The sequence below is a fragment of the Microchirus variegatus genome (genome assembly GCF_963457635.1).
Source record: "Microchirus variegatus genome assembly, chromosome: 15".
Taxonomy (NCBI): domain Eukaryota; kingdom Metazoa; phylum Chordata; class Actinopteri; order Pleuronectiformes; family Soleidae; genus Microchirus; species Microchirus variegatus.
Genome location: NC_139816.1, coordinates 12,954,688 through 12,978,325, shown reverse-complemented (window position 1 = coordinate 12,978,325; position 23,638 = coordinate 12,954,688). Strand labels below are relative to the sequence as shown.

The 23,638-nt window shown below is 41.6% G+C and overlaps 1 protein-coding gene across 1 annotated transcript; it reads right to left on the bottom strand.

The window, feature by feature from the left end:
• Positions 1 to 339: 339 nt before the first annotated feature.
• Positions 340 to 3,786, bottom strand: LOC310937708 (peptidase inhibitor 15-A-like; the record flags this gene model as incomplete). Its single annotated transcript, XM_083902042.1, has 5 exons — positions 340 to 475; positions 1,737 to 1,852; positions 1,946 to 2,078; positions 2,910 to 3,028; positions 3,508 to 3,786. The coding sequence occupies 5 exons, from the start codon at positions 3,784 to 3,786 to the stop codon at positions 340 to 342; spliced, it is 783 nt and encodes a 260-aa protein (XP_083758168.1).
• Between the last annotated feature and the right edge of the window lie 19,852 nt (positions 3,787 to 23,638).

Sequence of the window (23,638 nt, the reverse complement as noted above, 5' to 3'; positions counted from 1 at the left end):
ACCACATTATCGATGGTAGAAAAAAAACACACTAAAGTCGATGCAGAATCACATACAGACTTAAACTGCGTTTAAGGACCCATTTTACATATAAATTATATTCCATCAGTTAAAAATAACAACAAATTCATTTACAGTCTATTTACAAAAAGCTAAAAAAAAAATGGCCTGCTGCCTTCAAAATGTATGTGTGTGTCTTTAAATAAGCCCATATATACAAAATAGCGTGATTCACGACTGTTGTGCAAATCCTTATGGGATTAAAACAATGTCTTTGTGGTACTGTAGGTCGTCGGCTTATAAATGTCGAGACGAGAAGACGTAAGGAAAAACCTGTGCTTATTTGAACCAGTGCAGGTAGTTTGTCTTGAGAGCAGGGAAACACATGTTGTTGCTGCAGGAGCCGCCGTAGCTGGGGGGGCAGGCGGAGCAGGGCACGCCCACTTTGTAGGGAGCTTCTCCAATCCAGTTTCCCCTGAAAGGGAGACACTTGTTAACAATGGCTATAAACCTGAACTTAAACTGGTGCAAGTGTCTAAAAATACACTCATGATAAAGTCATAAAAATCACACAAATGTCAGTTTTTAAATTAGTCTCATAAATATCAAGCTTTCGATTATATAATGTGATCAACATCATTACGAGCCATGTCTTAAAAAGCATAGACTGTATATGGAAAGTGGACATAGTCCTCAGGTTTGCTGGTTGAAGCTAAACAGGAAGTAAGACTATATTAAACAGCCACCAGGAGGAGTGAATAGTGTCAATTGCTAGATTCAGGTCTTTTTTCCAGTGGCGCATTATGTCAATTTTGAAAATGATGATTCCAAAATGGCACACGCCAAATTTTGAACCTCATAGCTTCAAAACAGGAGTTAAGATTGAGTAAATTTACTACTGGTTACAACTTGCTTAAAAGTACTGCGGGAATATTTAATTTGAACTAAAATGCCATGAAAGTTGGACACAACCTGCCAAATGTGCTGATGAAGATTAGGGGTGGGAATTCCAAGAGACGATATCATGATGTTTATTTGTAATATCAGCTAAAATATAAATGATAAGCTAAAAAATCGATACTTGTTCGTGTCTCAAAAGTGATTTAATATAGTCATGCAAAATATCGCAATATTTCACTATCCATTTCTAGTGGACTGACATGTCAATTATTATTATTTTTAATGCTAATCCACAAAAAGTTTAATGTTTATTTGTAACATCAGCTACAAAATGATATGTAAAAGAAAATCAACACAAAACATTGCGATATTTCACTGTATCGAGTTTTCCAAGATCATCTCGTACGACCGCAAACTCTTAAAAAACGACTAAAATGTTTTGTCAACAGAAAAACTTGCTTAATAAAAATAAAATGTTTGTATTGTTCCCATCAGCAAGCTAAGACTGATCGTCAGTGATACCCAGTGCTTTTAAACACTTAGATCACAAGTCAGTCAAAAGTCCAAAGAGCCTTTAATTCCTGGAATTCGTTCAGAGAATTTCTACTTTGTGTAATTCAGTCCTGGTCCAGATCACAGGCTTGTATCGAGGGTTTTCTGAATCGCTCTGCAGCACAGTTGGCATTTCACAACTCTGCACACACGGTACAGTTTATAAACTGTGTTGGAACTAAGCCTGTTCTCACCCTTGCGTCATCAGGTGAACAGGTTCCCCAGACTTAACCAACTCCCTTTCCTGCATGTAATAAATACTGTATCAGATTGGCAGCACTTACTTGGGTGAATAGTTGCAAACTAAATACGTCGCTCGCTTCCACACTGAACCCCACACGTTCATATTGTGGCACGTATGAATGGCACAGCCCACTTTATTTGACGTCGCCCAAACCATCTGCAAAATGGAAATATCAGCTGTCAGGTCATGTCACACCGCTGCATTCCATTCAACAGTACTGCATTTGGTGCTTATTATTTGAGTGTTTACCTGAGTATAGTGGGTGCACATGGGTCCGTAGCATCTGAGCGGGCAGCGAGGGTTGCAGTCACGGGGGTACGGAAAAGAGTAATCTTTGACCTCGTCGTACCAGGGCTTCACCAGCTGAAGAATAGAGCGATAGCTGTGAACGAAAGACGGAAACGTTAAGTCACACTGATAAGTATGAAAAGAAGTTTCAGTTTCATCGTTTTCCAAACATCCTCCATGTTGCATACATCATAGGCCGTGTATAAAAACCGGAAATCGTCTCTTTCAAGTTCCTCTTGAAGCCAACAAGGAAGTTGAAACATACTGAATAGCCACCAGGGGGCCAAACAGAAAACTCAGTTTTAATGAAGGTTTAGAGGGTGATATCTTATCAATGCTTTCTGCACCTACTTAGTCTCATTGTGGGTGAGAGTTGACTTTAATTTTGGCTGTATCATGACATCATCTTCTGCAGTCCTCGTAAAAACAAAGTTTTAAATAAAAGCTGATCTGTGTACATATTCATGTGCATATTTGGAGGTTTGATCACCAGCAAAATTCAACCTCATTCTAAACTCGACTTTAAAAATAGATTAGCTGTGTAGGTCTGGCATTGCAGTCCAAACAAGGTGTGCTGCTGCTGCTGCTGATGATGATGATGATGATGTTGTTCCTCAATAAAAATGTAAAAGTGCAGGAAGACGTGTTTTCTGACATGGAAAAGTCAAGACCCACAAAAAAAAAGGGATGTGCCTTTGTCCTCATGGGTCATGGCTGAAAACACAGCTTTTGTTTATTTGAAGTGTCACAGGAACATTCCTCAGGCAGTCACCGGGTCACAGTGCAAAACCTTTTTTTTTTTTTTTTTCAGGGAAGAAAGACGAAGGGGGCTGCAAGGCAACGACCATGACTGCTGAGACAGAGTCATCTCTGAGAGAAGCAGCAGATGTCAGGGAGGCGGAGCTGGAGGCAAAAGGTCACTCACCGTCCCGTCCTGACGGAGAGGTTTTGACCCAGGAACCGAAGGAGGTGAGGTGGCCCGTGCTCCCAGAGGCAGGCGTGAGCCCAGTCCTCGGATGTTTTGGCCAGAGTGTCGTCCCACACCTACACACACACACACATAGTGACATGAACATTACATAAGTCATGGAAAATATCAACACAATCTCTTATTCGGCAGCAATGTGTGACATTAGAGTCGGCACTGTTGCAGGTGTTACCATGGCGAGATGCAGCAGCCATCCATCAAATCAGTTACATAAGAACACTTTAGTTGTCAATAGTGTCTCATGTAATATGACTGAGCCTCATGCATACATGGTTCTGACTGAAACCCTGTGAAGACCAATTCATCAGCTTTCTCCATCATGTTTCGACCATCTCTACAGCACTATCCTACACAACCAAGCAGCACACACACGCATGACCCCTGTCCCTGTGGATGTGGCTACTCTGGTGGTCTGTTGCAGCTGCAATCTGCTCAACATCTGCCAGGTCAAACCTTTTTGTCACTTATTGTGAACTACAAAAAAAAAAAAAAATGAGGAGAATGGATGCATTGATCCAGTAAATGAATGACTTACCATGTACTCCATGTTGGATGCCGGGGGAAACACTTTCCCTCTCACTTTGTTGTGGTAATCGAGAATGGCAAGCATGTCATTCTGACTAATATAACGCTTCCTCCTGGCTTTAGGGATGGTCGAGGTGTCTGTTCCGTTGCTGCGCGGTGCGCCAAAACTGGTGAAAGAAGTGGCGTCCGGCAGCGACGTGAACGCAACAGGGATACTTGTTGCCAATGCACTTGCTCCGCAAGATATGCACAGGAATATTACATCTATGACAAATAACTGAGCCTTCATTTTTTTCTTCCTTTTTTCCTTTGCAGACGGAAAATCCCGCGTCCTGGATGAGTGATCTGAAAAGAAAACAAAGAGGAGATACTTACAGTTTGTTTGTTTGTTTGTTGCGGTGCGCGCAAATATTTGGCACAGAAATAGCAGCGATATTCCTGCGCGCAACAGTCTCTGCTCGTACCTTGTACCTTGTGTGCCTGCGCTGCCAAGACTGTTATCACCTCCACAGCTTCGGTAATGTTGTTTGAGAGAGGGAGGGCTGCCTGGCTGCAAGTGAGGAGTTTTTGCGCTTTGCTTACTTTGTGAGGGCTTCAGGAGAAAGTTTGCGGGGTTTATATATGCTGCACAGAGGACGGTGCAGGAAGTGCGCGCCTGCAGCTGGAGGTAGACGCACGGCCCCTCCTCGTCACCTGAAACGCGCAGCATCATTTTTGGAAAAACGTGGTGTTTGTTTCTCCAAAACCGAATCCCCAGGTGGATCCTGTCTAATTTTCACCAAGACATCTGCTTTAGGTTTGCGCAGCTGCAGGACACAATCTGATTAATAAATACACCGAGGAGGATTGGGAATATTAAAGATTATTCATGTTTTTTCCAGGCATCTCAAAGGCAACATTTACAGCTCTTTATATCTCATCAAATGTGTTTTAAAAAATGGACGAAATGAAGTTGATTTGAGTCTGTAATAGAGTTTAACTATCACATTAGCTCCATGTAGAGACAGGTGATAAAATGTACACTTCACTGGTCTCTGATCAGGACTTTCTCATAAACTCAAGAGTGGGAGGAAAAAAGCAGTCATGCAGCCTTTTATGAGTGAAATCAGTGTGAGCTCTGGGTCTGAGTGTCCTATCAGTCTTCTTTGTCATATTCATTGTACTGTAAATATTACACTTGTTCTGTGTGTGGCTCCAGCTGTGTGGTTTGCGCGGGCAGATGTGGAGCCAAAGAGGAGGAGGAGGAGGAGATGGAGGGAGGGGGGGGAAAAAATCCTTCTGCAGGTCATAATTTTCATTGGCAGCTGGTGAACAAATTAAAGCAACGTGACGCAGGAACAATTTTCCTCCCCCTCTTTCTTCTCTTCCCCTATATCCTTCTCTCCTCCTCTCTTTTATTCTCCTCCTCCTCTTCTGCTGCAGACAACTGGTGCTTTCCCAAAGGCCTTCTTGGAAGTGATGGACTTTTCAGGTGCTGGAACTAGTGCAAGGGGATATATCACTCAAGAGTGGCACACAGCAAAGATTTTCTCCTCCGTTTCACTCCATCCCTATATTTCTCCGCGCTGAGTCCTCACCATTCATTGTCCTTCTTCTGCAGCATAGTGAAGTTTTCACTGGGATGGAAAGTTGACAGCAGTAAAATCATGACAGCGTATCTGAATATTTCTACTTCCTAGGCCCGATCCAATATTTTTATGAATGCCAGGACGCCGAGCAGAAATGTCTTTTTCCTGTTAGGAGCATTGGTCCACAGGAAGTTGGGGTTTTTAGTATTTATATCTGTACAAATATGGAGAAAGTACGAGCTCAAATAGATCTTCAGCTGCTTTCAAGTAAGCTCAATTCTAAATAAATAAAACAACCGATATATTATTGTAATCCACTTAATATACGAGCTATGGTGTGATTTTGTTTCCTCTAGAACGACTCTAGACTATTACATCTGCTCATTGTTTTGACTCATCCTCTCATCTGGTATCAATAGTCAGATCACACTCCCAGCCAACTCCACTCTCAGGCCAAAGACTCTGATCGACACGGTGCTGAGGATCCTATCCCCAGGTTTTTAAATGTATTATTATAATCCATATCTTCAGATTAGTTTAGCACACACGAATGCACACTATGCTCACGTTTATATCGGCCGCAATGTGATCCATAGACCAAAACAAGCGTGTGAATGTTTAGTTTCGTTGCAGGAAAAAGCTGGAAACAGCGCTGAATAGACTACTCTCAAACTATCTCTCTCTCATTCTCTCTCTCACCCACACAAACACACACACTTCCTTCACGTGCAGTCTACTCAAGGCCCCAGATGATATTCCCTCCGTCTCAGAGTGCCGGTTTGCACAGTGAACCCAGTGACTTTGAGCAATGCGGAGCATTATTATCATATTATCAGAGCGGTAATTTAGGGCATTATTTGGGGCACTTGCTGCTTTGAGGGGCCTCGTGTCTGTTTGGGAAAGTCATTCCTGTTCAGACGGAGCATTTATTTACCTACACTATATTGTTCCAATTTTCCCCTGTGCTTCTTCCCCCCTCTCTGGAGGCCTCTCAAAGCCCGGTGTCGATGCCAGTATGAGCATGAGGTGCAGGAGTGAGCACAATAGGAAAGTTACAAAAAGGAGCAGCCTTACAGATCATAAACAGACTCTCAGTAAGTGTTGCATTTTGTAAATATGAGGCAAACGCACAGGAGATATGGGATATCATGCACTGCACAGGACTGAATGTACCAAACAAACACTTTTATGATTTATGTTTTTTTGCTTTCAGGGAAGTTCGAGCAGCTAAGTGTATTAAGTAAGTGGATTAATGTCTGGAGCACAGAGTTCTGACCTGAACAATACAATAAGTCATGAAAGCCCCTGAAGGATGCCTCCTCAGTCTGTCTGCTATATATCCCAGCAGTCGAAGCACATGTTGTAAACTCCACCCAGGTCTATTGTTACTGTGCTGGCTCACTCCGGCGTGCATGGGAATGTCACTAAGATCCCATCAGCAGCACGTGAGTGGATTGAGGAAAAAGAAAAGATGGCTCATATGTCTTGAAAACTTTGTAGGAGCAGCGTGAAAGATGAGATAGTGAGCTGTGGATTGTGTTGTTTGCAGGGATTCTTCATGTGTGGATGATTATTTGTTATTCTGCAAATTTGATTTAAAGGAACAGCTGGACTTTTTTGGGAAATGATGCTTTCTTGATTAGAGTTGGGTGTCCCACTCGCGTCTGTATTGTTAATATGAAGCTGGACATGGTCAAAGAGACAGAGAGTGAAAAACAAAACAATTTGCTGTTTAATATCTTGGAATAAAAGACAATTTTTGAGTTTATGGTCAATAAGAAGCAAGCTTCATTTATATTTTGTACACAGAAATGAGAAGTTCAAATGGTAAAGGTAATAAAATAGCTGTCTTTGATTTAACTGTATAGTTTGTTCATAAAAATGGGCATAATGTCGTCTTCTGGTTTGCTGTCTGGAGGACAACCTGGACATGATATGTGCTGAAGAGAAATGTACTGGCCCTGTACGCTTGACTCCGCCTCTGTAGGTGGCGCTGTATTTCTCTATAAGCTAGTGTATATTGAATCAATTTCCTGTTGACCTTTCAGACCTACTGTCAACGTTTAATTGCCCTATGATCCGGTAGAGCTAGAGAAATGTGACTCCAGTCTGACTAAGCATATATGTACATGCAGGAGTAATCGGACTATGAACAGCGTTATCCAGGTATGTTAGTACGACTAAGACGAGCTCAATTATAGTCAGACTAACGATACATGACATTGTAAGACGCTTAATTTGGTGGGTATTAAAAGTACTTTCAGTACCCATCCCTTTACTGCAGCATTTTAGCTTTGCCCTGTTTGTCTTCATGATGATATAACTGTAGGAAAGACATATTATCCCCTTCCTGTAATGCCACAACAATGCATTTACACATTTCTGGTCTTCATGATGAGATAAGATAAACCGACTGCTGGCAATAGTTTCATGTTTAATGTACATCTCACGCTTTTTGTTTGTTCAACTGTTAATCAGCAAGGGTAAATAAGGTAAAGATAAAGTGTTTTTGTTTTTAACTGCATATGTATTGGGGGTAGCTTGGGGCCTGGAAAGTTGTGATGTCATGAGCCGGTTTAGGTTGGCCGTGGGGCAAAAAGACATAGTGACATTTCAAGAGTGGTTTACATTGGTCAGTCGCCCAGTCTCTAACTTCAAGCTGTCCAGGCTGCTTTAATACACACGCTGCAGCAAACATTGTATCAGTGGAATATACAGTCCCATAACAAACACTGTATGTTTCACACAGTCTGCTCGCTGACAATACGGCGAAGACTTGCTGACAGTGGAGAAAAAAAAAAAAACCTTGCGGGTGAGAAAGCTTCAACCCTGTGTCCTCATCAGAGGTTCAGGAGTAGATTATTGCTCCTCCCTTCCCCAAAGAGTAACAAGCTTTAAGCCAATAAATACCCAAGTCTTCTGATGAAAGGACGTCCTCGTTTAACCTAGATTTATTTCAAAATTAAATTCCTGAAATGTTTAGACTGCATATACACCGAGGTGCTAATATAACATCACTGATAAAGACTTTTTTTTTCAGACAATCCCAATACAGCTGGTTACAACTCCAGCTGGTACTGTAACTACAGTACTTAGCGCTGAAAGATCACCTAATATAACCCAGTTACACAGCCTTGTGTTTGCTGAATAGTGACCTCTGCAAACATGAGTGTAATGATTCTGTTCCAGACAGGATAGTTTCCCCCTGTTGTTGTCTAGATACAAGTCGGGTTGTTATTTGGCAGCTCAGAGGAATCTTAGGTGACTGTCCTCAGCCTTGGTTACAGGACGGAAAAGGGCCGTAAAAAAGCTATTAAGGCTTTACAATGAGTAAAAGAGTAAAGGACAGCGGTGTTCAGCAGAATCTACAGTGCACTTTCCCTGCAAATGATGAGGGTAAAACAAGATGATGATGAAAGATTAGAGACATACAGTCTGAGGTGGAGAGTAATTAATTTTACTAACGTTACTGTAATTTAGCAGGTGTTTTAAAATTCTTTAAAATTTGTTATTTCACTTTAGTGTTTTTTTTTTCTTTTTGCTACATTTTAAAACCCATATGTGACTGATTAAGAATAAACTGCAAGTTTTAGCAGTGAATGATGAGGACAGCTCAGTGATGAGGACATGACGAGGACAGGTGAGTGACAAGGACAGGTAAATGACGAGGACAGGTGAATGATGAGGACAGGTGAACGATGACAGGTGAATGATGAGGACAGGATGAGAACAGGTGAATGATGAGGACAGGTGAACGAAAGGTGAATGATGAGGACAGGATGAGAACAGGTGAATGACGAGGACAGGTGAATGATGAGGACAGGATGAGAACAGGTGAGTGACGGGGACAGGTGAATGATGAGCACATGATAAGGACAGGTGGATGATGAGGACAGGTGAACGATGAGGACAGGTGAATGATGAGGACAGGATGAGGACAGGTGAATGACGAGGACAGGTGAGTGACGAGGATGGGTGAATTATGAGGACAGGTGAACGATGAGGACAAGTGAATGATGAGGACAGGTGAATGACGAGGACAAGTGAGTGACGAGGACGGGTGAGTGATGAGGACGGGTGAAGATGAGGACAGGTGAATGATGAGCACATGATGAGGACAGGTGAATGATGAGGACACCAGCCTTTTTTTTTTTTTAAAGTAACTCAAGGTAGTTATTTTAATTTTAAAGTTACTTTTTTACTTTAACTTGAGTACATTTTTAGACCAGCATTTTTACTTGTACTTAAGTAAAACTTGATTAAAATAGTTGTACTTTTACTTGAGTAGAATATATCAGTACTCTTTCCACCTGAGCATACAGTATAGACAACAGATAAACTGGCTGGTTTTAATGATCAGGCCTGTAAAGTGCTTCAAACAAACTTAACAAATGTTATGTCTGTAGAACATACACAATTAACCCCCCTCTTTCCCATAAAAGTGTTTAGAATGTGGGAAAAACCTGAGGGATTACAAGAGACGGTGGAAAAGGGGGGGGTCCCTCAGCTTGTGACTATCTATTTTTGACATGTTACATTCCTTTGCCCCCAGATATTCTCACCCATCTATAAGACATTTACAACCATCTTTGATGCTCAGGCCTTGTAAGACCGGACAGAGGCGAGCTGCGGTCGCTCACAGACATTTCTCAAGAGGTTCAGATGTCAGCTGGGAGAGACAGGCAAACACGAGAAACTCGGCAGGACCTAAACTTAGAGCTGAGACGTTTTATGATGTATCTTCATGACAGCAGATAACAAAAACTATCACCTCGGACTCAGGTGTGAGCTGCCAAAACCAAAAGAGCCTATACAGAGTTTTCTCAAATAGCCATATGCATTTCTTTTTTTTCTTTTTTTTGGTAATCTGTTCCAGGAGGTTATACATCATTATATGAGTGCAATGACCAATTTGGGTTTTTCAATACCCAAAATCATGGCAACCATGGCTATCATAATGATAATATAATATAAAGAACAATTTAGTCATCTGGCTAAGGAGGAGGAACGACATCTGTTTATAAAAAGGTCTGTAAATGTAAGCATCGCGTTATACCGTCTTCTACCTTTCTCCACCTCGGGTTGCTCTGACCCGGTGCGGTGCACTGTCGTCTACAGTTTTATTGTCTATATAGGTTTCTATAATTTATTCATTTTATTATATTGCATCTGATACAACAGCCTAATAATACCACATGATACACAACATTGATTCACTTAAAGGTGAAGTAAGTAGTTTATAGTGCCATCTAGAGGAGAGGCTGAAATTTACAACAACAAACTGCTCCTCTGCTCACTCCCTCCCTTCTCTGAGCGCTACGGTATCCTCAGCCGGTCAAATGTCGTCCTCGTCGTCTTTCTCCGTGTCAGCAGATGAGGTTCGTGAGGCGAGGGAGAGGGCGAGCTACCGCGGCCGTAGCAGACGAAGCGGAAAGAGTGGAGGCGGGACTTCCGCTACAACTAAAGCGACGCTTGATTTGTTCTCTCGCGTTTGTCTATACAGGTTCCCATAGAAACATGGCGTCGTGGCAATGCAGTAGCGGCCCGCGACCATGTTATTTTACATGACTTTTTGAAACACTACAAAAAATGAAACAAAGAATATTATACAACGACTAGACAATGCAGGAGCACATAATATGTATGAAAAAGTGGATTTTGGGTCATATAAACCCATAAATACTACACAGTGTCCCTTTAAATAAACATACTGAATTATTGAAGAGCACATGTAGTCTTATCTCTCCAATCTACATTTTGTCTAATACACTTGTATATTTTGGAGGATAACAAAAAAAGCTTTAATGATTCTGCAGCATTTGTATCTGGGAACATATATATGCAAAATTGGCTGATTAATTATCGACTGAGCTGTAAGGGAGTGGGAGCCAAACAGAGGTGGGGGTTTCTCCTCCAGGACTGACAGAAAAAAAAATGCAAAATATATTGTGTGTACTGAACAGAACAATAAAGTAGATTTATAGTCTGATCGACTGCGAAGACAACATGACATTAAATGATCTGGGAGGACACAGAGGAACATCGTACACATCCTCCCCTCCACCGTGATGATGCACCAGCTTTTATGTTGATTATAATATACTTTAAAGTTTGGCATTATGTACAGAAACACAAAGGAAAAGTTTGATCTTTAGGGAAATATTCTATCAGTAAATCAGTTTTCCTGCTTAGAGTAAGGTTGAGCTTCACTCCTTCAACGGAATGCTCTGTGAACTCTTGATGTTGAGTATTCGTGTCAACAGTGAACACAACAGCTCGTGAACATTTTCTGTCCTTAATGTGTCACGCACAGTTTATTCCTCAGCAAAGAATCTTGCCCAAGATTAATGAGCACTTGTTCAAAATAACATGCATGAATTGAGTGTTGCAGAAATGGAAATGACACACTGTAGTCGGACACTTCATCGTATCTATGAATTCTTGTCATGATTTACAGGTTGAATAAGGCTGAGACAGTTCTTTAAAAAGTGGGTCCCCGCATAAAAAAGTTTAGGCCTAAAGGATTATCTGACATTCCTTCTGTTTGTATAAGATGTATTGCTCAATGATGTGGCTGTGAACTATGCAAGTTATTATCAACCGGTCAACCCGAAATGTTCCGCTCTGGGACAGATTTAGCACTCATGAAAGCGAGTAACCTCTAGTAAATCTCTGTTCTTGAAAAATGTTGTATATAGATTCTTTTGGTAACAGCAGTTTCCTTGTGACTTGCTATGTTGGAAGCCTACGAGACGATTAAGCCGCCTGCAGAATGGCCGTCCGACTGGCTGGTTCTGGCTGTGGCCAGGTCAGTTTGGAGGCCGTCTAGACAGAAGATGAGCAATGAGCTGGGCCTTGGCATACAGGCTCTGTGGCTGGGGCTGTCATGGGCAGGGCTCAACTTCTGGGACTCCTGTTCCTGACAAAAAGTGCTGTAATACATGCACTGGATTATCCTGGGCTTGAGACAACTTAGCCTTTGTGATTACTTTACAATTGATTTGAGTAAACTGAAGCGAGATCGTAAACTCGATGGTGTGCAGGGAGATGAATTCCACTTTTACACCCTTACGTTTCCACCCTGACCTGAAACATGAGTTGCAAAAATATGCTTTTCCCATAACCATAACTTTTATGATTTGACGACACTACCACTACCTCAGAGGATGTGTTCATTATCACAAAGTGGAGAAAAGGCTTGAGCCTCAATCCCCATGTGAGTAGCTTATGGCTTGATCCACGCTCGCTTGGCACCTGGTGGTAGGGTAAGAGCTTTTGTGAGCCTGGAAAGCACAGCTGAGCGCAGGACACTAATTTGTGTCCAGGGTGCAGCGGTGACATCTGGTGAACTGTACCATTCATCGCTGAAGAATATGCAAATTGTTATGCTGGATTATTTTCTATGTCAGCCGTTTTTGCCTTGATCCTATTTTGGCTCATTCAAACATCTACCTGCCAGGAATATGCGCAACAGAGAACAATAACACAACACGACTATTGTTACACTTTTATTTGCTTTCATGACCTAGAAGAATAAAGTCCGCTGTGGAGGTATTCAAGTATTCCTTCTTCATATTATTAAGAAGGAATACTTGAATACCTCCACAACGGACGTTATTCTTCTTCTGCGGTTCAATGTACGCAACCGGATGTACCCGGACTAGTGCCCGGAGCAGGAGGATCTGCTGTTCAGGAGATCCTCTGTTTACGTAACCGGACCGAGTTTTTTCAGAGATCTCGCTGAGCCAGAGATTACAATAAAACACAGCGTTCTCAGCAGTGGCTGAACTGTTTGTTTTGAACCTTCAGGGCTTCATAAACAAGGTAATGATGCAGATACAAACTTAAAAACAGTGTTAATTGGAACTTCTGGTCCAGGTCCGCTTTAAATGCATGCTCAAGTCATAAATAAACAGTCTAGAAGTGCCTCAGACTGCCCTCTTTGCTAAGCAGAAAAAAACAGGGATGTTATGTTGTTTGCTGTGAAAATGGAGGACACATACAAACCACTCTGTCCTGAGTAGACAAATATGACACAAAACCATGTATTTCTGGTTCTACAGCATAGATAGCATCAAGTATCATGATGTCTGTCATCATGTTTGTCACAATCGGCAGAGATGGGTGAAATCAAGGGGACTCACTCTGTTGAAACTACTGTTTTTGTAGACGTCCGTTAATCGTCGCACCCGACTAAGAAGAAGTCATTGTCACGGGAACCTTATTCTCCCGTGTCATTCGATTTAGAAGTGGATTCTTAGAACTAAGCATTTGGTGTCATAGATTCAAGCAGGCGTAACTGTAGCTTAGATTTTATTTTGTCTCGTAAGTTATAACATTCGAAACCGAGCTGGAACATTTTCCAGCGCTGTCATGTTTCAAAATATTCAAATATTGAGTGTTGGAAAAAAATTAGTCTGGATGTCATGGTGACAGGAATCTGGAAATCCCGCAACAAAAGTGCAAGGAGAAATCAGGGGGTCGTGTACTTAAAGAGACTCTCACAGCCCTCTCACATTTGATTTGTGCGTAATGCGATATAGAAGGAGGTTAAAGTCACACTGGCTTGCGTATGTTCCTCAGCTGAGATTGTTTCAATGACGTTGAATGAATAATCGTCAGCCAGTCTCTTGCAGGCTCTTACCCCGTCCATGTTTACGATGACATCAGTGTTTGTGTTGGATTCAGCTTATCAGTGAACTCGGGCTTTCATTTGATCCGTGTTCCATGGAAGGGATGGATTGTAAGTTAAGTCTCGGAGGATTGCTGGGAGTCCCCTCTCTTGGCCCCTCGTCTTCGTCATCCTCACTGTGCCAAGTCTTCCCGAGCGCAGTCGACGAGTCTGGTCCACATGGTGTCTCATAGTTTATTGAATATTTCCCAAATACTGGGCCAGAAAGCTCTAGTTTGAGGTCAAGGTTGGAGTATAGCTGACATACAGTATTTCTTTGTGTATTTATTTGATCTGTCGAAAATAACTGAAAATAAGAAATTGAGGGTTTTGGTGGCGACTTCAGACTGGATACGAAATAACTAGTCTTCCTCTGTGTTTTGGTGCAAACGAGGTGACCTCAGATGTTTTTGAGACTTGAACCCATGGCGGCAGGTGGCATCCCTTTTGAGAATTTACAGCTTGGTTCTTCTGGTTTAGTGCAAACAAACCCAGTTTTATGGAGCAAATACTGACAGGTCATGGTCCCTGTCGTCTGACTGTACCAAGACAGAACAAGTCTTGAATTATCCTGTGGAAAAGATGTTTTTTAAGCAATCCAAACTTCAGTTATCTCTGCATTGAAAGCTGCAATCTATAAATTGTGGAGATTTTTCTTCTGCTTCTGTTAAGGCTTTGTGAACAGATACGATGTAAGCTTATTTCTATGCTGTGTCCTTCATCTGAAAATGCGCCCTGTCAAACAACGCTATCAGACCTGACTTCTTTTTGAGCAGTACATTTCTCTTTTCAGTCATCCTTTAATCTGTTTCTCTTGCTTTACTCGCGCAAGGTTGCTGTCTTATTATAAAACAAATCACTTACCACGCGCAGCTTTGTGCTTTCGAGGGATTTATCTTAAAAAAGTGTGAATAAATGACTATCATTTCCCTGTTATTGTAGGCTAATCTTATCCCGATCTATTATTGCTGCCCTCAAGACCTCCAGTAATGATATTCTGGTGTATTTTCTTGTGTGTCATAAGAGCGAACTGTCAAATTTGACCCTTAATCCACCCTCATACAAAATAAGGAGGCAGCATTGCTGTGACACATTCAGCCTTTAATTAATATTGTTTTAACCGTGTCAAACAAAGATCATACTGACCTCAGGTCAAGAGATTTTGATGTGATAGAAGTCCTCCCTTCTGATTTATGCATTTTTTTTTTTGGAAGACAGGGGGTGACCAGTAAATAAATCTGACTAAAATGTTATTGCTGTTGTTATTTTATGACAGGGTTAAACCATCAATGCGGTCGTCCCCCAAACACTGTCCTATTTTCAGCAAAGACACATTTTGAGTCGCAGTGATCAGGGTTGTGTGAGCTTGACTCCAAAAGAACTACACTGATCTTATTCAGCATAATTTAATCATCCAGTGCATCAATGTGGTTCATTTGTATCTTTTTTTTCTATCTGTGGCACAAAAATGTTAGCTCTACTTTTCTTTGTAATGAATGTTGAAGCTCTACAATCGTTTTTTGTCTTTGTGTACTTTTTGATGAATCAAAATAGAACGTTTTTTTAAGTCTGGATGACATATTTTTCTAAAAAAGAGGTCCGTCAAACTCTAATTGAAAACATTGCATCATGTAAAAGAGGTTTTTTAGTCCTTTTCAGTGAGTCTGTGTCGTAAATATTCGTTTTGCTTCCTTCAGCCTTTGACCCGTGTAAATATGCAGACATGCGTCTCGGACTGTGGTGGATTGCTGAGGTCGATTTTGCTGTTGTGAGTCGTTCTTTGACGCAGGTATAGCGTTCACGTTTGTTTCTCCTGGCACTGCGTCACCATAATCCCATCTGCCAAATACAGAATTTACACACTCCAAATTGAATTTACAGAAAACTTCAGGCCCATTTGGAATGGTCAGGTGACTGACATACATGTAAATGCATGGACATTCAAATTCTCAGACAAAAAGAAAAAAAACTTTTTCCTGTACGCACCATCCAAATGACATAATTATTTTCACGTGATTGCTATATAAGAGAAACCTGCTCCAATAATTCTGTCCTGTACCTGACCTGAGCAACATGTTCATTTATGCCTGACATATCAGATTCTACACTTGATGTACCTGGCAACAGCTTTAGACTTTTAATATTTTATCGCTGTTAGAGGAAAGTCCCGGTTAGTCTCAGTTAGTATTATGTGTTCTCAATATGTGATGCTCGATGTATTCCAGGTGGTATTTTCTGAACATATGGTGTCATTTAGCATTTTCAATATGTACATACTGTATTTCTTTTTAATCTCTTTTGTCTTCTCTGATTACCGGCCACCTAGATTTTGCAGTGTGCATCTAAATATGTGGTCTGGATGGTTATTTTGACCTTTTAGCTTCAGGAAATCAACAGAAATGGCAAACCCTTAATGATAATGTATTGAAATCTGATTGCGTATTCATAGAGAACGTTATTTGACATTAGTTAGTAATTAAAAAACACATTATTATCATAGTTCTGCTGATGGAAATGCCTTGTTGTAGAGAATGACCACACTGATTGGAGCTAACAGAGAGTCCATGGTAACTTATTTAACCACTTTTTACAGTTGTGCTGAGAATTTCAGAAAGAACAATATGTTCAACCTTGAAGTGGATGGGCTACAACCATTGAAGACCTGGTCAGGTTCCACTACTGTCAGCCAAGAGCAGAAATCCGAGGCAGCCGTGGGCACAAGTTCACTGAAAATGGACAGATGAAGGCTGGAAAAAATGGTCTGATGAATCTGGATTTTTACTGAGACAGTGTCAGAATTTGGCATCAGCAACATGAATCCATCGACAGAACCTGTTTCGTGTCAACAGTCCAGGCTGGTGGTGTAATAGCGAGGAATGTTTTCTTGGCGCGCTTCGACTTCCTTTATACCAGTCAATCATCATTTCAATGCCAAAGCATATCCGAGTACAGTGCATCCCTCTGTGGTCCCAGTTTACCTTGATTTAATTAAACCGTCTGCATGAACATGACTGTCAGATCGGCGAACTTAAGTGGCCTCCAGAGTCAGAGGCTGATCTGGATCCAGTCGAACACGTTTCGGGGATGTGGGGCGGCAGGAGTTGGGCTGCATGTGCCTTCTAAGTTAGCTATCTCAGTCAAAGCTGGACAAAGGAAATGGGATCATGGAAACTGCGACACGGCCAACTAAAATTTCTCACATGCCAGAAATCCATCCGATCATCTGACAGCCAGACGATGATGATTTGAGCAATTAATCAGGCTTTTAAAGCCCCCACTCCCACCCAAACTGCACCACTTGTGCGGAAATTTGACCCAGTTTTTAAGTTTAGAACAATGACAATTACACTGTTGTAGTTCAGCTTCGGAGTCTTGTCACCAAATCGCTAAAAATCGTCTTTTACACATTGTCATTTCTGATTGTATGCGTACAAGATGCCTACACAATATTGCCAGAAAATCACTATGTGAAGTTGGCGTCTGCTACTTTAAGCTTCTGGAAATTTTGAAGAGAACTCGTAGTCTAACTTCCCAAAGCTTTGCTGCTTGTTGTGACAGAAATTGCTTGTTATCAACCAGGAAATTTGTCTGGGGCTCGGGAGGCCCAGGACCGGTCCGCCCCGGGCCAAAATAAATCCATCCTGCTGTTTGATTTCTGCTATAGTTTGTTCAGCCGTTAGTATGTACATCACATCCCAGCATCCTCAAGCCAATGCACAGTGTCTGTCCCCCTTTTCTTGTTGAATGTCAGGTTTCCACACATGGACACAATTAGTACAAGTGTGCAAGCATCATTTCGGAATGAAAACAAAGCACAACATATATTATACTCAAAATATTTTATTCTCTGAGATTGCTGGCAAATGAAAACATGGGATGTGTTGTCCTTGGAACAACAGTGAGTACGTATTGAAAAACCTACATCTGTCAGTTCAGTGAGGGTCTATAAGTGCACATTACTGCACACACACTGGTACAGAAGGATTTCTGCAGCAATAAATCAAACCTGTGTCTGTCGTTACATATAAGCTGATATTTGTCCAAAAAAGACAAAAACAAGAAAAAGGATGATTTGGTTGACAGATGTGAAAGAGTGATTTCCCTTCCCTCAGGTTAACACGTCCACAACTGTCCTCACAGGGCATCAAGGCGTCTGTTGTGACGACTGTCCCGATTGAACTGTCACAACTGTCTCTTGACGTGACAGTGAACTAACCCCATAACATAACTCGTCTCATTATTTCCATAGGTGGTCCTTCACTGCAAAAATGTGATGAACACCTAAACGTCTAACAATAGTTATAATACTCTGCCTCCCTCTCTGTCTCTGTCTGTCTCTGTGGAAAGATTTTGTCACTACTGTGCAAGACGCAGGCATGAAACTTCACAGTTGTGAGGTCAAAGGAGTCGTCTTACCTCTGAGCCCTTTGTGACGCCTTTTCGACATATTGATGATCTGACCTATGAGTGTTCAGTCGTCATCTACATTACGGACAGACTGAAAGCCTGTTGACAAATAGAAGAGTCTTAACTTTGTTTTGAGGTTTCATGATGTGTCACTTTAGAATTAGGGTTTAAATTTTTTCATGATATTATAATCCGAGCTGATTTCGCCAACATTTATTGGATTTTCTTTTTTGCATTTTACTTTACTTACTATTACTCAATTTCAATAGAATTTTTATCTCGCCAGGAAAAACTTAAAACTGTAATGTGTAACCTTCAAATACAAACACATTCTTTACATTCTAATTATTATTAAAGCGGACCTAGACCGGAAGTTCCAATTAACGCTGTTGTTTAGTGTGTATCTGCGTCATTACCTTTTTTACGAAGCCCTGATGGTTCAAAACAAACAGTTCAGCCACTGCTGAGAACACTGCGTTTTATTGTAATCTCAGGCTCAGTGAGATCTCTGAAAAAACCCGGTCCGGTTACGTAAACAGCAGTTTTCCTGAACAGCAGATCCTCCTGCTCCGGGCACTAGTCCGGGCACATCCAATTTCGTACATTGTACCGCAGAAGAAGAATAATGTCCGTTGTGGAGGTGTTTCACGAGCGACAGTGTCTTCTGACTCTGGGTCTGAAGCAGGGTCAAAGTCATAAAAAGGACTGTGGCGGGGAGTCGTGAAGAAGCTATTTTTAAACACTGTTAAAACAATGTTTTGATAATGAGTAGCAGTGCATCCACCGTTCCAGAGGAGGGAGCTGTGCTTCTGAGAGCGGGTGTGCTGATTATGTCATTTCCAGGTATTGGCCAATCACAAGACAGTCTGTCTTCTGGGTGTGAGAGTTCAGTCTGAAAGATCGCGGCTGAGGAACAGCATTAGAAAAGAGGGATTTCTATCGGCTCGTTTACAGCAACTAGGAGGTTTTTGACCATAAAAACAAGTTAATGTATCTAAGTAGACCTCCATAACTAACATATATGTGCAACAGGACCACCTCTATGTGAGCTTTAAATTAGTTAGATCTAGAATCTCCAATTCAACACTGCCATGCTGCACTCAGAAAGTGATTTGTTCCATGTCACCGAAAACACAATGAAGAGCCCACGTAATGTTTCAGAAGTGATTTCTGATGCTCAAAAAACCCACTTGTTTGACGGGTAAATGCTGCTTTTCCACGCCCACCTGCAGCGTTGCTGCTGTATACGCACAAACACTCCCTCAGTCAGGTCATATAGTATAACAGCATACACGGTTTTACATCATTTCCATTCAGGAAGACTAAATTGAGGCAGAAAAATAAACATCAACAACAACAAAAATCACCAAATGATCCACACTGCAGCTTCTGGTTTGCTGGGCTTCGGATAAACTTGACCTGATTTGAAGTTCACATGCAATGTGTGCATAAATTATTGTTGTATTATCTCTGTTTTGCAAATAGAAACCGACTAACGTTGTTGAGCACCACTGAGTGTCCTCCCTAAGAAGAAGAACAACAGCATTAGTTGTTTCACCACAGTGCCCCCAAAACAACATCTGTTTACGCTCAACTAACAAAACCCTCACGAGGCCTGGTTTTTAAGGAGGGCAACAAAAGCCAAAATGCATTGTTGTAAAAAAGTAAGAGTCTGCACAGTGAGAGGTCAGCGTGAATCGATGAGTGAGCATAACATCAGATTATGACATTAAGTTCAACTAAGGAGAGCGAACTAAATCAAGGTCAGGACGAGCCGTTAGTCATGGCTGACTAAGAAAAGCTAAACCCGTTCCCAGCAGAAATCCTGACATACATTAGCGCCGAAGGCAAATAATGCTCTTCACAAGCTTGTCTACCGTCTATTTTAGCACAAGCGACTGGCGGTCCCATCAGCTTTAGCGTTACACCTCTTCATTTGAGTCTATTGTTATGACAGACACAGACTATGAGAGGCGGTGTCCTTCTGAGGTATTTCTCACACCGCAAACCTGTCTTTGCCCTCTGCCCCACAACAGAGCTCAGTCCCCAGACACACAGTAGCCCAGAGTGATTCCAGATGGCAGTGAGTCTGTGGTAGGAAATGCGTCGCTGCTCCGGCGTCATCTTCACAATTTCGGGGTTTCAGTCGCATTCCAAGATTGACCGGTACCAGTTGCCGTAGAGGTGGTCATTCTTGTCGCAGCATGGAGACCTGCAGACAATAAAACAGCACCAGGTGCTACAATAAAAAAATATATTTTTCTTCTCCCCCCTCAAAGCTTTATAGCTTCTGTGGAAGTCATTCCTGTCTATGAGCGACGCAGTGTGTGTTGAGGACAGAAGGGGATCGAGTCCACGTATCAAATGACTCCTCACCCAGTAACATTTCCCCCGTGCCAGCAACACAGTCTGTGAACTTTCCCCAAAAATCCAGTGCAACAAGTGTGAATACTTTAATGGTATAAACAAACGCATCAATAAGAAAAACAGGTGCTTTTCATTCACATGTCAGGATGCACACAGCTGACGGTAGGAGAAGGAGGTGATGTTGTGACCTTTTGGATGAAGAACTATTTCCACAACAGTTTAGGGGGGAAAAAAATAACTGTTATCATTCACTTTGAGGCAGTGTGTTGCCTCTTTAGAACCTTTTCTGGCATCAACACTGATGAAAACCAGTAGTGCTCATGGAGACCAAAACTTAGTCTTAATGAGGCAGAACCATGTTTCGGAGGAATTGCTTGTGTGTGTGTGAGGACACATTATTCTCACCAGATATGCAATTCTTTAAAGTTCTACCATGAGACCAGGGCCGACCCAAGCCTTTATGGGACCCTAAGCTGAATTTGATTTGGGAGGGGGGGGCTCCCCCTTAGAGAAACATATTATTATTGATTAATTGATTAATTATAGTTGTGTTATTTACACCAAACCAGTGTCGCTCTTAAAGGTGGTAAATTCATTCAATTACTTTGGTTTTTAAAACACAGAACACACATGCACTAAATTGTGATTGTCTTAATGTGAATTTATGTTTTATTTACACCTCTCGTGTTTTTGGTTCCTACCTGCCTGTGTTGTCAGGTGGGAAAGATTTCGGTGACGGATTGTGAGTGTTGTGCATTGCAAATGGGTGAATATGAAGTAGAACGTTGGAACTGTCCTGCCGCGTCGGTATTAAATATGTTATTTTATAAACTGTAAGCTGTGTACGACCCACAGCCCCGAAGAATGCTACCTATCAAGATTCATTATTTCAAGTTCTATTTTATTTATGGCAATTTTAAAGACAAGACCAGTCCAGTGTGGCGTTGCATCCATGAAGCAACAGCGCTGGCATGCGTAAAAGTGGAAACTACTCGAACAATTTTACTACATTAATTACTGACTCATTCTCCGCTACCAACACACTTTTTGACCACTTCATATTCGTTGATCCTACAAATGTGTTGTGCAATCTGGAACATTTAGTCCCCACACAATGTAAACACAGAGCAACTGTACATAAATATCTCAGTTTAGCGTTCAGCTGCATCCAAGTGGCATCTAAGTGGGAATCTGCAGGCTGTTGCATTTTGTTTTAACTGGAAGACTTTGAGCTCCAGATTTGTCTCAAATCCCCTCCAGCTGGACGCAGAGGCATCACGAGTGTGAAACGGATAATTTAATAAAGATTTCTTTGCTTGATACATGCGCTCTATCCAGATCTTTTCAGGCCCAGGGATGTGAGAGAGAGATTCCGTCTAATGAAGTGTTTTGGATTAGGTTTTTGGATTCCCATTCTTCTTCTTCCCAGAGTTTTTTTGTGTGCTAGTGTTGCTCATTCTGGGACATCCAGTGAGTTTTAGTGAGTGTAACATATTCATCATATGGAGCGAAGAAAAATGAGATGTCCAGCCAACAAAAGTAAGTCAGTCGCTCATCCTGCCAGCAGACGAGGGACCTGGAGCTGCTCGTCTTCAATCACTGGCTTTTATTGAACTGTCATGGAGTTCAAAAAGAAAAATGAAAAGGTAGATCTTGTGTTAACCCGGGAACTACCAGACTGAAATGAAATGAAATGAAAACCAAACTGCATTCAATTGATGCAGGGGGAAACAGTCATGTGCCAAAAACAGTGGAAGTAAACACCTGGTAACATCATTTACCAATACTGGGGATGGGAATCATAGGATACTTCACGATATGATACACGATAAATGTCTCGATACAACGATTCTGTGATCATCAATATAGCGAAGGACAATCATATTCCCTCATTCATGTGAGCAGCACCACCACAAGGAGACATGAAGTAGTGACGCCTGACGAGTGAAACTGGCAGGGACTGTTTACTTTAGAGCCATTTAATTTATTGCCATTTGCCTTGGCGTATGAATTATAGTTATAGCACGAGGAAAGACAGGCGATATATCAACAAAATCGATATATTCTGACCCAGCCCTAACTAATACATTCTATTTAGTTTAATTAAGTTGTACAAATACTGAAGTGTCCAAATGACAAGCTCTGGTTTTATAGAGGATTATGTGCTTTATACTCTTTCTTGGACAGGAGCAGCGGGTCTTGACAGACCAACGTGATGACAAGATTTCAAGCCACAACTTGTGGCTTTACACGAGAGTTTTTCTTCGCTGTGATCACAACAGACAAGTTTTGTTTCGTTTGGCCGGAGCTGGTATAGAGAGCTATAGCTTCCTTTATGCTAAACTAATCTAAAATACTGCACTTCTTTGTTTCACAGACGTGAGATTTGGCTCACGAGTGAAATCCAATGTTATCGCCCGACAGCATTGAATACTACATCCACCCATCCTTCAAGTTCTCTAAACCCTGGTTTGTCGGTCCATCTCTCGCCAACACGTGCGGTGTCAGAGAGGTGACCCATGTCATCAAGACCAGGCTAAGGAAACACATTCCTGGAACTGAACCATATGTGGAGGAAAAGCAGTGGGTGGTAGTGACGTAAAACACACTCAAAGAACATACTATTAAGACCCCGAAACAACATTCCCTTCTTCTCTGTTTTCCCTCTCATGCCAGCCTCACGGCTCAGACATATCAGCCGGCGATTTAAGCATAAAATATTCTTTAAATGGCATTAAATACGGCTTACACGTGCTATGTGTTGAATATTAACTTAGGATTTTTGTTTTCTGCTTCAGAAAAGGTGTAAAACAGTGACTTTTCTTCACGTTCAAGACAAATGCTGCACATAATCCTGTCTGTGTGCTCTGTCATTTCTCATGTCATCTCCCATGAGAAGTGTTTGGATAAGTCATGATGATGTTTCTCGGCATTAACGTTGACTCCGGCTGCTGCCCGGCAACGTTGGAGTGAGCAATTGGGCTTTTATTGAACCCAACCATGACTGGTTCTTCTCCTGAACTTCTGTGATTACCCTGATGTAAATCCTGCCAGCGTTGTTGCAAAAAAAAGGAGTCATTAGAGAGAAATGACGCAGCCTGGCACGGAGGCGGATGTAGTAAAATACG